General features: G+C 43.5%; 2 protein-coding genes across 2 annotated transcripts in view; one reads left to right on the forward strand and one right to left on the reverse strand.

Annotated features, from left to right (window-relative positions):
* The window catches only part of IL17D (interleukin 17D), a 12,124-nt gene extending 8,512 nt beyond the window's left edge, over window positions 1-3,612 (forward strand). Inside the window, exon 2 of the mRNA XM_015429481.1 lies at window positions 2,757-3,612. Within this exon, the coding sequence (XP_015284967.1) occupies window positions 2,757-3,075 (319 nt within the window). The 3' untranslated portion in view covers window positions 3,076-3,612. The remainder of the gene's footprint in view (window positions 1-2,756) is intronic.
* Window positions 3,613-4,117: 505 nt separating this feature from the next.
* EEF1AKMT1 (eukaryotic translation elongation factor 1 alpha lysine methyltransferase 1) overlaps window positions 4,118-12,437 on the reverse strand; it is a 23,687-nt gene continuing 15,367 nt past the window's right edge. The window contains exon 4 of the mRNA XM_015429490.1: window positions 4,118-4,411. Within this exon, the coding sequence (XP_015284976.1) occupies window positions 4,309-4,411 (103 nt within the window). The 3' untranslated portion in view covers window positions 4,118-4,308. The remainder of the gene's footprint in view (window positions 4,412-12,437) is intronic.

Raw genomic sequence — 12,437 nt, forward strand, 5'->3', positions numbered from 1 at the left:
CCCTCCCCCCCTCACTCTCTCCCCCCCCCCCCCTCTCTCTTCCCCCCCAGTCTGTCTCTCTCTCTCTTTCCCCCATCGCAGCGTGGCCCACGCGGCTAACATCCGCCGGGCCTCGCCGGGCTGTCTCCCCCCCACACCATTCCCCCTACTCCCCGACTTTCTCTCTCTCTCTCTCTTTTTCCCCCGTGAACCAAGGCCCAAATGGCTTACATCCGCCGGGCCTCGGCAGTCTCTCTTCCCCTCCCCGACTTTCTTCCCCCTCCTCACCTGTCTCTCGCCGCCGCTGCTGGGCCTCTCCGGCCGTTCGGTTCCTTTCCTGCGCACGGAAGCCAGGTAGGTCGCAGAGCGTTAAAAATCCCCCCGAAAGTTTTTTCAACATTTAGCATTTTTGTGCACACGTGGGGACCGCCCCACATGTGCACAAACCTCTCCCTCCCCCCCAAGTGCCCCCGATGTCCGGATCTAAGGATCCGCACAGAGGGGGCCAGTTCAGTATTAGATGTATAGATAAAATGACTATTACCAGCTGAGGAGCACTAGAACATGGAATGGCTGGACAGAACGCCCTACCTAGTTTAGGAATCGTCTACACTAAGGTGCTATGATATTTGCTTTCGAAACAGCACATTTTGGTGCCTGGGCAGTGAGGTTTGAGTGTATGAAGAATAAGCTTTTTTTCAGTACAGCTTCTCCCTGCTCCACCATCTGGACATTAGCTGCAGAAACTTGGATTCAGTTTCCCACTGCAGGGGCAGAGGTCAGTTTCAGCCACTTTTCAGTGCACCCAGCCATGAAGTGCTGGATCTCCATGCCAAACGAGTCCCAGATCATGGATCAACAACTTGGCTTTGAGTCACTCCTATTGTTTTCCGTCCTGCTATTACTCATGAACTTACCAACAGCAACAGTTCTGCGAAAAGAACGTTTTTCAGAAACTCTCATATATGAACCTGTGTTCCCAATTTCCATGCACACAAAAACGTAACTATAACCTACAGTTTGGAAACATCCTTTCTTAGGATTGAGTTAAACCATCTGTCCACTGCTACAATATGTACATTCCCAGTCTCCCAACCAGCTGGGGGAGGGGGGACTCACAACATTCTACCACCTTTTTCTAGTTATGACAATGTCTGATATGCAAAGGAAGAAAAGTCCATACTGAGGGGGGCAAAAACCCTTGGTGACCCACCAAGTGGGCTGCAAAACAGCGTTTTACTTATTGTAACAGTTGCTCATTGAGTCATCCTCTGTGCAGTCACACATACAGGTCTGTCCAATTCACAGTCTGAGATTGCAGATATAATGGTGATGGCTACTGTCTTCTTTTACTGCTCCTGCATCTCTAACAGCAGCCTGATATGTGGCTGTTTAACAGGTATAGTTTTTGTGGGGTGTGTGATGGAGATAGAAGGATGGGAGAAAGCACCTCAGGCTTCTGCTCAAGGCACAGGAGTCATAAAGAAGGGTCAGCAATCCTGCCCCCAAATGAGGCACTTTTGGGGGGATCAGAAAGAGGGACTTCAAACTGTCTATAGCTGAGAACACCAGGGAGGGTGCGCTCACTTCTGTCCTCTAGCGATAAACTTATTCAAAAACTATATAGACTGCTAATGGAAGAATATATGATGGGAGAAATGGTGAAAAGCACAATGGTGACGTGGGCTAAAGATCTAAACTGTACACCAGAACCAGAACAATGGGTTAAAGTATGGAGTTCAATAAAGTTAATGAGGGCAGTACCATATAAAGAGAATATTTACAAAATGTTCTGCAGGTGGCACTGGACACCTGAAAAGATAGCTAAATGTTACGTAACATCCAATAGAAACGGTTGGAAATGCAAAAAAAACGTTGGTACATTCATGCATATGTGATGGAGATGTGACAGGGTACAAAGATTTTGGGGAAAAGTTTACCGAATGTTAAAGGAAATATTAGGAATGCACATACCTTTCAAACCAGAGATAGCTTTATTGAATATGGTTCCATATATATATAATGGTACAGAGAAATATGTAATTATATACTTCTTTACGGCAGCAAGAATCTTACTAGCTAAAACATGGAAAGAGGAGAAAGTACCTTCAGAAAAAGATATAATTGAAAGAATGTTGACCATAGCGGAGATGGATAGATTAAGATTACAAGGGAAAAATAAGGAGATATTTGAAAACTGATGGAAAATGTTTTATTTGTGGATGGATAATGTAATTAGAAAAGACTCAAAAGAATAAATAATGTAAATACGAAGAGGCAATGTAAAAAATGGAAAATGATAAATAAACTGTTTAAAAAAAAAAAAAAAAGCAACCCTGCCTCCAAATGAAGCACTTTTGGGGGGATCAGAAAGAGGGACTTCAAACTGTCTATAGCTGAGAACACCAGGGAGGGTGCGCGCACTTCTGCAGTACTCTAGCATACACTTGAAGTGCATTGAGTGTGAGAACGGAGTTTAAGGTCTTACCATTTGATAAACAAGGGAACTAAACTGGTGTTTATTTGGGAGTCTGTTCCATGCAGGGAGCTGTCCAATTACTTTGTCTTCCCGGTTTCCAAATAAGTGGCAAGGCATTGAGAGCTGCAGCTGTATCCCCCCCCCCCACTGGCATAATAACAAAAACGTCATATAATGCAAAGCAACTGTCAACATTTCGCTTATAATCTTTTCCAGCTGGGGTTAAAATAAGATGTTTGGGAGGGGAACGATGGGAAGGAGGCACAAACTGAGTCTTTATTCTTCTGCTTTGGCACAGAATTTCCTATGATCCCACAAGGTATCCAAAGTACATTCCTGAAGCGTACTGTCTGTGTAAAGGCTGCCTTACTGGAGTTTACGGGGAAGAGAATTTCCACTTTCGAAGCACCCCAGTGTACATGCCAACGGTAATCTTGCGCCGCACCACATCCTGCACCGGAGGCCGCTATATTTACACTGAGGATTATGTCACTATCCCCGTGGGCTGCACCTGCATCCCAGAACACGAAAAAGAAGCAGATGGTGTCAATTCCAGTATAGACAAGCAAGTGGCGAAACTCCCGGTGAATCAGAAAGACAAGCCAGCATCAGAATGAAGATGACAGGTGAAAACGTGCTGCTGAAGAGGGTTTGTTGTGCGAGACTCTTTTAGCTTCAAAGAATTAAAGAGCCACTTCACATGTACGTACTTCTGCATCACTTGATGGATTGCCTCCATCAGAAATGACCTGCACGTGTGAATGCACGGTTACAAAACAATCATAGCAAACCAGAACTGTCAGCACCACCTCAAATGCAGGTGTAGGATCACATACTCAGCCTCAAGTCATGACGCGTGTTGAAAAATTGTGTGCAGGTGTGTATGAACCAATAGTGCTAAAAAATAGTGCTAAAAAAAACACCCAGAAATTTAAATGTTGAAGATAAAATGTGCAGGAGCGACAAGGCTGTCTATTAGTGTTAGAGCATTAAAGAGACTAGAAAATTCACCATGAAAACACATCACATGAAGAGAGTCTGGATGGTGGTTCTGGAGATATGGGAAAATGAGATTATGCAGTAGATAGCTAATTTTGGACAGGAACGCACAGGAACCGAGTTCCGGCTGGCTTCAGAGTTGGCCACGCCTACTCCAGCCGAAACCTCTGCATGCGTGGCTACAGAGGGAAGGCCTGGAGTAGATACATTCAGAAATCAACACATTTGGGGTTGCTTCAGTAGCCAATATTTGTGGTTGCCAATGCAGGCAAAGGACTCGGGGGAAATCCAGGCGAAGTGTTCTTCCATACTGCACTGAGACTTGGAGCAGGCAGAAGCAGAGAAGGAAAGAGGTGACAAAGCTACACCTTCAAAAACTAAGCACAAGACACCTCCCCTCAAATGCTCTGCAAGCTGTAGAGAATTTGAGGGAGGGGACCTCGATATTCTGCTGACTATCTTGGCCAAGGCAGGGGCTCACCAGAGTGTCTGCTGTCCAATGAACTGATTTGTGGAGGGCTGTGCCAATAAAATGCAGCCCTTAAAATCCTCCTGGTCTTACAATACTAAGAATGTTCTTTAAAAAAAAAAAAAAAGATTGTGTCACTTTTTAAAAGTTTTTTTAATCTTATTTTTTTTATAAAGGAATATAATCAGGGTTATGCTTATTTCATGTGCATGCTTGAACATTTGGCTTCCTAAGAATGTCCAGCTTTCGTATTATGCTCAAAAGGCGCTGCCCAGGAAGGGTGAGGCTCGACAGTGGCCCATATGGGCAATCAGTGGAAATGCAGCAGAGAGTTAAACGGCCACGTTCATTGATTTCAGAAACGGAATGTGCAGCAGGGCTTTCACTGTGCAGAGCTCTTCCTCTTTTCCTCACTGCGGACAACAGTGTCTGGCCTCCTCTTGCTCCCCATCTCAGGCACCGCTTGGCTCATCTCAGTCTGTGGACTAATTAGAGAGGAATATATGAGTCGTTCATTGAAGTGACAGTGAAAAATACTACAGAAGCTATATTTTACTGCTGCACTTAATATGGGAGGAAATAACTGAAAACTCAGATGTAAAAGCATCTCTGTTTCAGGCATATACATATTTTGACTTGCAAAAGCAAAATACTGGGATTTTTTGTGTGCAGTTCTTCAGAGTTACAGACACAAAGCAGACATTACGTCTGTTCTATGGGTGTTTAGCTACGGTTCTCTTGAGGTCATCTGTTCACACACTTTTGTGGAAAGGGGACACATTTCTTTAAAATATAGCCTGTTCCTAAAAGCGTGGACTTTGCCAATTGCCTTTGAAAGCCAATCTCTAGCTTTTGGATAACACAAACACTGTTATCAGTTTCAGATTTCTCTGGCTGCCTTAATGCCTTCGGGAATAAGATGAACAAAGATCAGATAAAAGAACGCAAACTGCATTGCCAATTCAAACAAGGGGGAGAAATGAATGTGTCTTGACTTTCACTGGTGAGAGAAGAACGGCCAAATTAGCAGAAAGTATGTGCCAAAGATTCTAATACCAAGGGTTCAATTAACTGTTTTAGCTGGAGCCATCCATCTCTTTCTACTCTAAGAGGTAAAAAAAAAATGCTGGTTCCAATGACAGGCTTACTCATACAGAACTCTCTTAATTTCACGCATCATCTTATGTAACTAGTTCCTTGATGGGGCTAATATCCCAAGTCAACCATCCAGCTTGGTGTCTGGTACTTGGAACTCTTTTCAACTTTAATAAACACTAAGCGATTGAAGAATGTGAGACAGTCCCTGTTGGTCAAACCAGTGAATCCATCTAGTCCGCCATTCTGTACTACCCAAGGGTCAACTTGCTACCCTGGAGGGTCAACACAGGGGCATAGAACCTAAGGCCTTCACCAGTGTTGAAGAACCAGTATTCAGAAGTATATGGCCTGCGTGTGGAGATTCTACATCACTGTACAACTCATGTATCTAATTGAGACACAGATATTCATTTTCTCCCGTTCGTAAAGGGGTGACTAGATGCTAAGAGGCTCTGTGTCTATTTCACATGTCCTTTTCTTTAAAAAAAAGTTATCCGGTTATGAACTGCGTTTATGCCTGTCCATCACTGTGACGGGATGCTCTTTCAACCAAACATTCCTTTTAGATGAAATCCCAGCTCCAAACGCAGGGCCCCCACAGCAACCCTGCATGCCATACATCAATACGGAGGAGGAAAAGGTTACAAAGAATTAAGCTGAAGGCTTTCAGATGGTCACCAAATCAAAACAAGAAATGCCTCACTGAACCCAGTCCAGGCAATTCAGCTGAGAGCAATTCAAAGTGAAAACTGTCTGTATGTAATTTGAAAGAATTTCCTTACTGCCAGAAAAAAAATGTTTCCCTTCAACCTAAAATATACTAGGAGGTGCTGCACTGTCATTTTTGTCACCCCTTTCTCCCTATTGCTTTGGGTCCCGTCCCCCCTTTTCCACATGTGTTTTGCTCCCTCTGGGACTACTAGAGAGAGCAAAACACATTGGGGGGGAGGAGACCCCTTGAAGCAATAGGGACAAACGAGTGACAAACATGACAGTGCAGAAGAGTCCAATTATTGGTGTCAGTCCTATGGGCAGCAATCTGAAGCACGGGATGTTGTTACTGTCACACGTGGACAACAGTGTCTGGCCTCCTCTTGCTCCCCATCTCAGGCACATAGTCACATAGTAGTGTGTCACATAGTGGTGTGTCACATAGTAGTGTGTTACAACAACACAGCTAGCAGTGTTACACCATAATGGTAGCCTCAAGCATTCGGACATCCGTAGTTTATGGCTACAAACAGGGTTCACCAACCGGAGAGCACCAGTCTTTCATTTGCCCACTTGGAACATGATGAATACATGCAGTCCCCTATATAATCTGTGTATTTGTGGGACAGCTGTATAAACATTTCTAATCAGTGGTTTTCAAAAGCTTTTGCCTTAAGAAACACTTTGTGTGGATACACATAGTTCATAAAGAATGTTGGGCAGGCCTTTCAGGTCTCCCAGTTGTTCTTGTGAACTGTCTGTACTTCCCAGGGAACATGCAATAGCCCCTGAGGTTGCACATTTTAGGGAATGATGGGAAATAATGTGACATTTGTATTTTAGGGAAGCTTTTCTACCATCTTCTCATTGTGGACCCTTCTGGGTTAAAGGCAATTTTAAAATTGTTGCCTTATGGGAAAAGTTTGAATTTTAGGCAATGTTTGTTTGACAGGATACATACATAGGGATGTGCCTTACACGAATCTGCATTACTGCCACTAGCACCACTACCATCTAGTATCCACAGCTTGTCCCAGTTCCATTATCTTCCCTTTATGCCTTCCACCTTCATCTTGGAAAACATGTCATTATGATCTTGCAAATCGCTGCTGCCTACATTTATAATCACCTAAGTTCACATTTTTGGCCACATAAGCATATGCCTCAGGAACATCTGGAGGTTAAAAACTACAAAACAGCTAAGATGAAAAATAATTTTAATGCTCAATGCTTATTCATCTTGGGGGGCAAAGAAAAATTTGTGCTGTGAGCTGATTGGGTATGAATAGAAACCTGTTCCATTTGAAGAACAGAGTACTTGGCTGCTTAGCTGAGGGCAAGATTTCAAAGAACAGGAATTATATGGTCTTAGTTTAGAGTTTTGAGATAATGAATACAAAACAGACTCAACTATTTAAGGTTTTGTGCCAAGGCATATGCATTTAATGTCCTATTCTGCTGTCTTATTTTATAACTTAGTTCATATTCAAATAAGTTTAAAACCTTTGGTGGATAACTTGAATCACAGATGAGTATCACCTGCAGAATGGATCTTTAAGGGGTGCTGAGCAGTTGTAAAGTACTACAGTTATGGGGACTGCAATGGTACATAGCTGGTCGGAGATCCAGGGCTTTCAGCTGATGGAAGTATCCTTTCTCATCACCTGACTCACAAACGACGGGAAAGGTAACAGATATCGAACTACACAGTACACAGCAAGGTTAAAAAACATATGGGAAATGTTTGATTTTACTTTGATGAAATGCAGAAGACTTGCAGGTGAGCTGGGGCAATGGAAGAATAGGAAAGAGGGATAGGAATACAATGCTTTAAAAGAGGGATAGGAATACAATGCTTTAAAAATCCCCATCTAACCAGAGTAGGATGGGACCTAAGTAACCTCTTCCTTTAGTCCCCTGGACAGATGACAAGAGGATGGGCTAAGCTCCCATCCTGTTCTGTTTCAAAATGGGGGGGGGGGGGAGGCTAAGCTTCAATTCCCACTTCCTCCTTCTTAAGGAAGCATTGCATATTAAAATCATTTCATTCCTGAGTTGAAGAAGCACAGGAAGTTGGAATGAAAACCCATTTTGCTACTGGATAAGAAAACACTAGTGTCAGGCAGCCCTTGGTCAGGTTTGTCAGTCTGAGGTCCATCTGTTAATTACGGGGCAGCTGTCAGTCAAAACCTAAACCATAGATGGTCTGCATTTTCCCACCCCTTAAGAACATAAGAACATAAGAGATGCCGATGTTGGATCAGGCCAAAGGCCCATCCAGTCCAACACTCTGTATCACACAGTGGCCAAAAATACCAGGTGCCATCAGGAGGTCCACCAGTGGGGCCAGAACATTAGAAGCCCTCCCACTGTTGGCCCCCCCAAGCACCAAGAAGACAGAGCATCACTTGCCCCAGAGCCCCTATCTATACCTTGTGGCTAATAGCCACTGATGGACCTCTGCTCCATATGCCTATCTAATTCCCTTTTGAAGCCGTCCATGCTTGTAGCCGCCACCACCTCCTGTGGCAGTGAATTAGAGAAGGGGTATAAGCAAGATGTCTTTAGCTAGCAAGAATCTGTACTTTTACTTTTTTTTGTTTTGTTCCACATTTGCAAAAAACCACACATTATGCAAGGAGGAGAGATTTGCCTCTCAAAAACATGGAAGTGCTCTCAGTCACACATGCCTGCTGACATCAGTCTGGAAGAAGCCTGGCAGATTTCCCTATATTTCTTAAGATATTCCCCAGTGGTAGCGGCACTACCCTATGCAGGATCCGTACTCTTCTTTCCTCTCTAGGTGCTTGGTAATTTATTCCATACCACTGCCCAGGAAGCAATTTCACGTGGACATCAGGATGGGCCATATAGAATGTTTCTAAGTTGATCTCTACAGCCCACGTGGACTACAAGCTTCTTGGTTTTATTGTGCTGAATGCTCAGAGTTTCATGTTCTTAACTCTGTATAGCATTCTAGGCACATGAGGACTGTAAGACTCTTCAGGGTCTCATATAGAGACTGTTTCCCAACATCATCTTCAACTGGAAATTCTTCAACTGGAGTAGCAAGGGATTGAACCTGGGCCCTCTGGTATGCAAATGCATAGCAACTTCCAGATGTGATGATGGCACACAAGTAAAAGTAAATGACTACTATGCACAGAATTTCTGCTTTCATATAAAAGCATGGGTGAATGGATGTTGCGTTTAATGGCTTACATTGATGTAAGCTGCCCTGAGCCTGCTCGCAGGGAGGGTGGGGTATAAATAGAAGAAATAACAACAATAATAATAACAACAATAACAATATAATTGACAGTGTAGTGGTTTGGTGTAGTGGTTAAGTGTGCGGACTCTAATCTGGGAGAACCGGGTTTGATTCCCCACTCCTCCACTTGCACCTGCTGATGTGACCTTGGGTCAGTCACAAGCTCTGGCACAGCTGTCCTTGAAAAAGAGCAGTTTGTGTCAGAGTTCTCTCAGCCCCACCCACCTCACAGGGTGTCTGTTGTGGGGAGGGGAAGGGAAAGGAGTTTGTAAGCCGCTCTGAGACTCCAAGTGAAGGGCGGGGTATAAATCCAATCTCTTCTCTCTCTCTCTTCTTATTACCTTGTTCAAGTTAAAATTCTGTAAGACAAATGTTGAGGATTGCATGAGAATCATGCTCTTCATTAACTGGAAAAATAGCATTTTGTTACCCAACCATAAAAGAAAGTCAGGTTTTCAATACACCTGGAAAATTAATATGCTGACTTAACGACCTAAAATGTGTTTTTAAAAAAACACAGAACTTCTGCCATACCATTTCCACAATATAGTTTCTAATTTCTGCACAACACTTTAACAAGTTAATAAAATGTTATTTTTCTCTCTCTCTAAGCGTGGCAATAATTTATCATAGACCAAGTTACAAGGTGGCAATTAATAATGAAAAATACATATCTTGTTACAAAAAGGAAACAGAAGCTTGTTAGAAAACCAGAACATTTCTAAATGAGTAAAATTAAAGAAGCCTTGGTAACATGCAGATACATATTTAGTCTGAAAGTAGGTTAAATTTAAATTATCTGGGGCTAATTTTTTAGGTGACAACTAAGAACACAGGAACTTACCATATAAGTTCCTTCTACATGAAGCTAGGAAGACATCCTTTGACAACTGGTAACCTTTGAGCGTCATACCATGGAGGCAAAAAGAAGCTTTGCACTTTCTGCCCCCGCCTCTGGTTGGTGACGTCCTCCTTCAATTTGAAGACTTTTGCAGTTGTCCAGTAACATCTATGATATCTGCTTATTACTCTTATTTTAAAAAGACTCTAGCATCTGAGAATGTAAAGAACCACACAGAATACAGAATTAGATAAAGAGAAAACAGATGCGACAGCTTTGAACATGGAGGGAACAGTCTACAATAGAACTTAAAACAGCTCTGAACAGTTTGGATTTAGTTTGATTTAGCTGACCACTATTAAAAGACGCCTGCTCCTTGGGAGGAAAGCGATGGCGAACCTAAACAGCATGATAAAACGTAGAGACATCACCCTGCCAACAAACGTCCGCATGGTCAAAGCAATGGTATTTCCAGTAGTCATGTATGGCTGCGAGAGTTGGACTATAAGGAAGGCTGAGCGCTGAAGAATAGATTCTTTTGAACTATGGTGCTGGAGAAGACCCTTGGACTGCAAGAAGATCAAATCAGTCAATCCTAAAACAAATCAACCCTGACTGTTCCCTGGAAGGCCAGATAATGAAACTGAAGCTCAAATACTTTGGCCACCAAATGAGAAGGGAGCACTCACTGGAGAAGACCCTGATGCTGGGAAAGATTGAAGGTCAAAGAAGACGGGGACGGCAAAGGATGAAATGGTTAGACAGTGTCATCGATGCAACGAACATGAAACTGAGCAAACTTCAGAGGACGGCGGAAGACAGTGCGACTGAACAACAAAAAGTCCAGTAATAGTTAGAAAATACCACTCACGTATCCTTAAACTCAGGGCAGGGCAAAGGACATCCTCCTAGCTTCCTCCAAGGAAAATTATGAAGAGGTGGGGGATGAGACAGAAGCTCCCCTGATTAAATACTTCATGTGAGGATGTTTTGAAGCCACACCTGCAACCTGTCTGCAGAAGAGGCTAGGATGTAGCTTCTGGGCTGAGCCATTCTACAGGACAAAGCATGCAAGCTTATGTTGTTTGAATTCCACTTGTTCTGCACTTCTACACAAGGCCTTCCAAGTGCAGTCACAACTGGGTGGTAGAAAATCTTCTGGAATTAGCTGAGTGATTTCCTGTAAGATTCCTTCAGACAAGAATGTCTCCTGTTTAATCACCACACATCTAAGTGAAACCATTCTGAATACCTATGTAGAATGGGGCCCTGCATTGGCATATCTGTTGAGATCAGAATCTTTGAGGTGGTTGCACTGGTAACTCCACCAGACTCAAAAACTAAGGTCTCTGTCCAGTGGGGAATCACACACATCAAATCTGACGCCTTCTGAGTCTACTGTCCATGTGTGATAGGAAAATGGCAGAATCCATAGAGTAGATTTGTTAGCCATGGGACCCTCTGGGCATTTGTCTGTTCTGCTTTCGGACAACTGAAGCCAGAGACGAACCTGGTTAACTGTATATTCCAGACACAAGCAATGAGATCTACCTGAAGCTGACTGAACCAGAGTAAAATCTCCTGGAGTAATATTTCTCCCCTGGCACAGGCGCACGGCAGAGAGGCCTGCCTGGATGATCCTCCTGCTATGTTCACTCGCCTGCTGCCCTGGCTGGCGCTTGACCCAGGAGGAGAGCTGCCTGGAATGTGCTCTCTGCTGCAGAGCAGAGAGCGCACCGGCTGCCTCTCATTCTTCTGTAGTGAGGGTTTCGGGTGGAGAAAGGCTGGCTTTCCAGGGTCTTGGATCAAGTGTGGCTGGGGCAGGGGCATGGCTAAAGACTGAGGGGCATAGCCCCGAAACGCCCCACTGTAGCTACAGGGCCAAGCCAGGTTTGCAGATGACACAAAATTATCCAGGGTGATGAAAACCAAGGCTTACTGTGAGGAGCTCCTTCACAAATTGGGTGAGTAGGTGACAATGTGGCAAATTATGTTCAGTGTTGGTAAGTGTAAGGTGATGCCAACTGGGACTAAAAATCCCAATTTATAGGTGTAATGATTCCTTGTTTTTGTGTGTGTCTCTTTAAAAGTTTGGTTGCATGGCTGTGATAGACTAGTGTGGTTGAGAGAGGCAAGTGTGCTATGATTGGTGGTAGACAGAGAGGGGGAGGGGTTTTGGAAGTGAATCTGGGTGGATGAGTATGTGAGTCAGTCAGTAGTTTCAGTTACAAGTTGACAGTTGATGTAGACAGTTTAGTTCTGTGTTGAAGCAGTTAGAAGTGGACAGCTTTGGTTGTTCAGTGAGAAAGAGAAAGAGAGCTGAAAGCTGAATGTATAGGAAAAAGTAAAGTAAAGTTTAAGTGAAGTAAAGTTAAAGGAAAGTCTGAGTGTCTGAGAGTTATACCAGCTCTGAATGGAATACTTCTCAGGACCACATATTTCCTCGTAAGCCTTGAACTCGGTCTACCAAACTAAAAAGAGCAACAGTAGAAGCATAAAGGTTTGGAAATCCTTAAAATTTCCTGGTGGCAGCAGAATCTACCCAGTTAAACATAATAAAGAGAACTTTTAAAGTGAAACTAGTCCTCCC

Source organism: Gekko japonicus, unplaced genomic scaffold (assembly GCF_001447785.1).
Source record: "Gekko japonicus isolate JY-2015 unplaced genomic scaffold, Gekko_japonicus_V1.1 scaffold237, whole genome shotgun sequence".
Lineage (NCBI taxonomy): Eukaryota > Metazoa > Chordata > Lepidosauria > Squamata > Gekkonidae > Gekko > Gekko japonicus.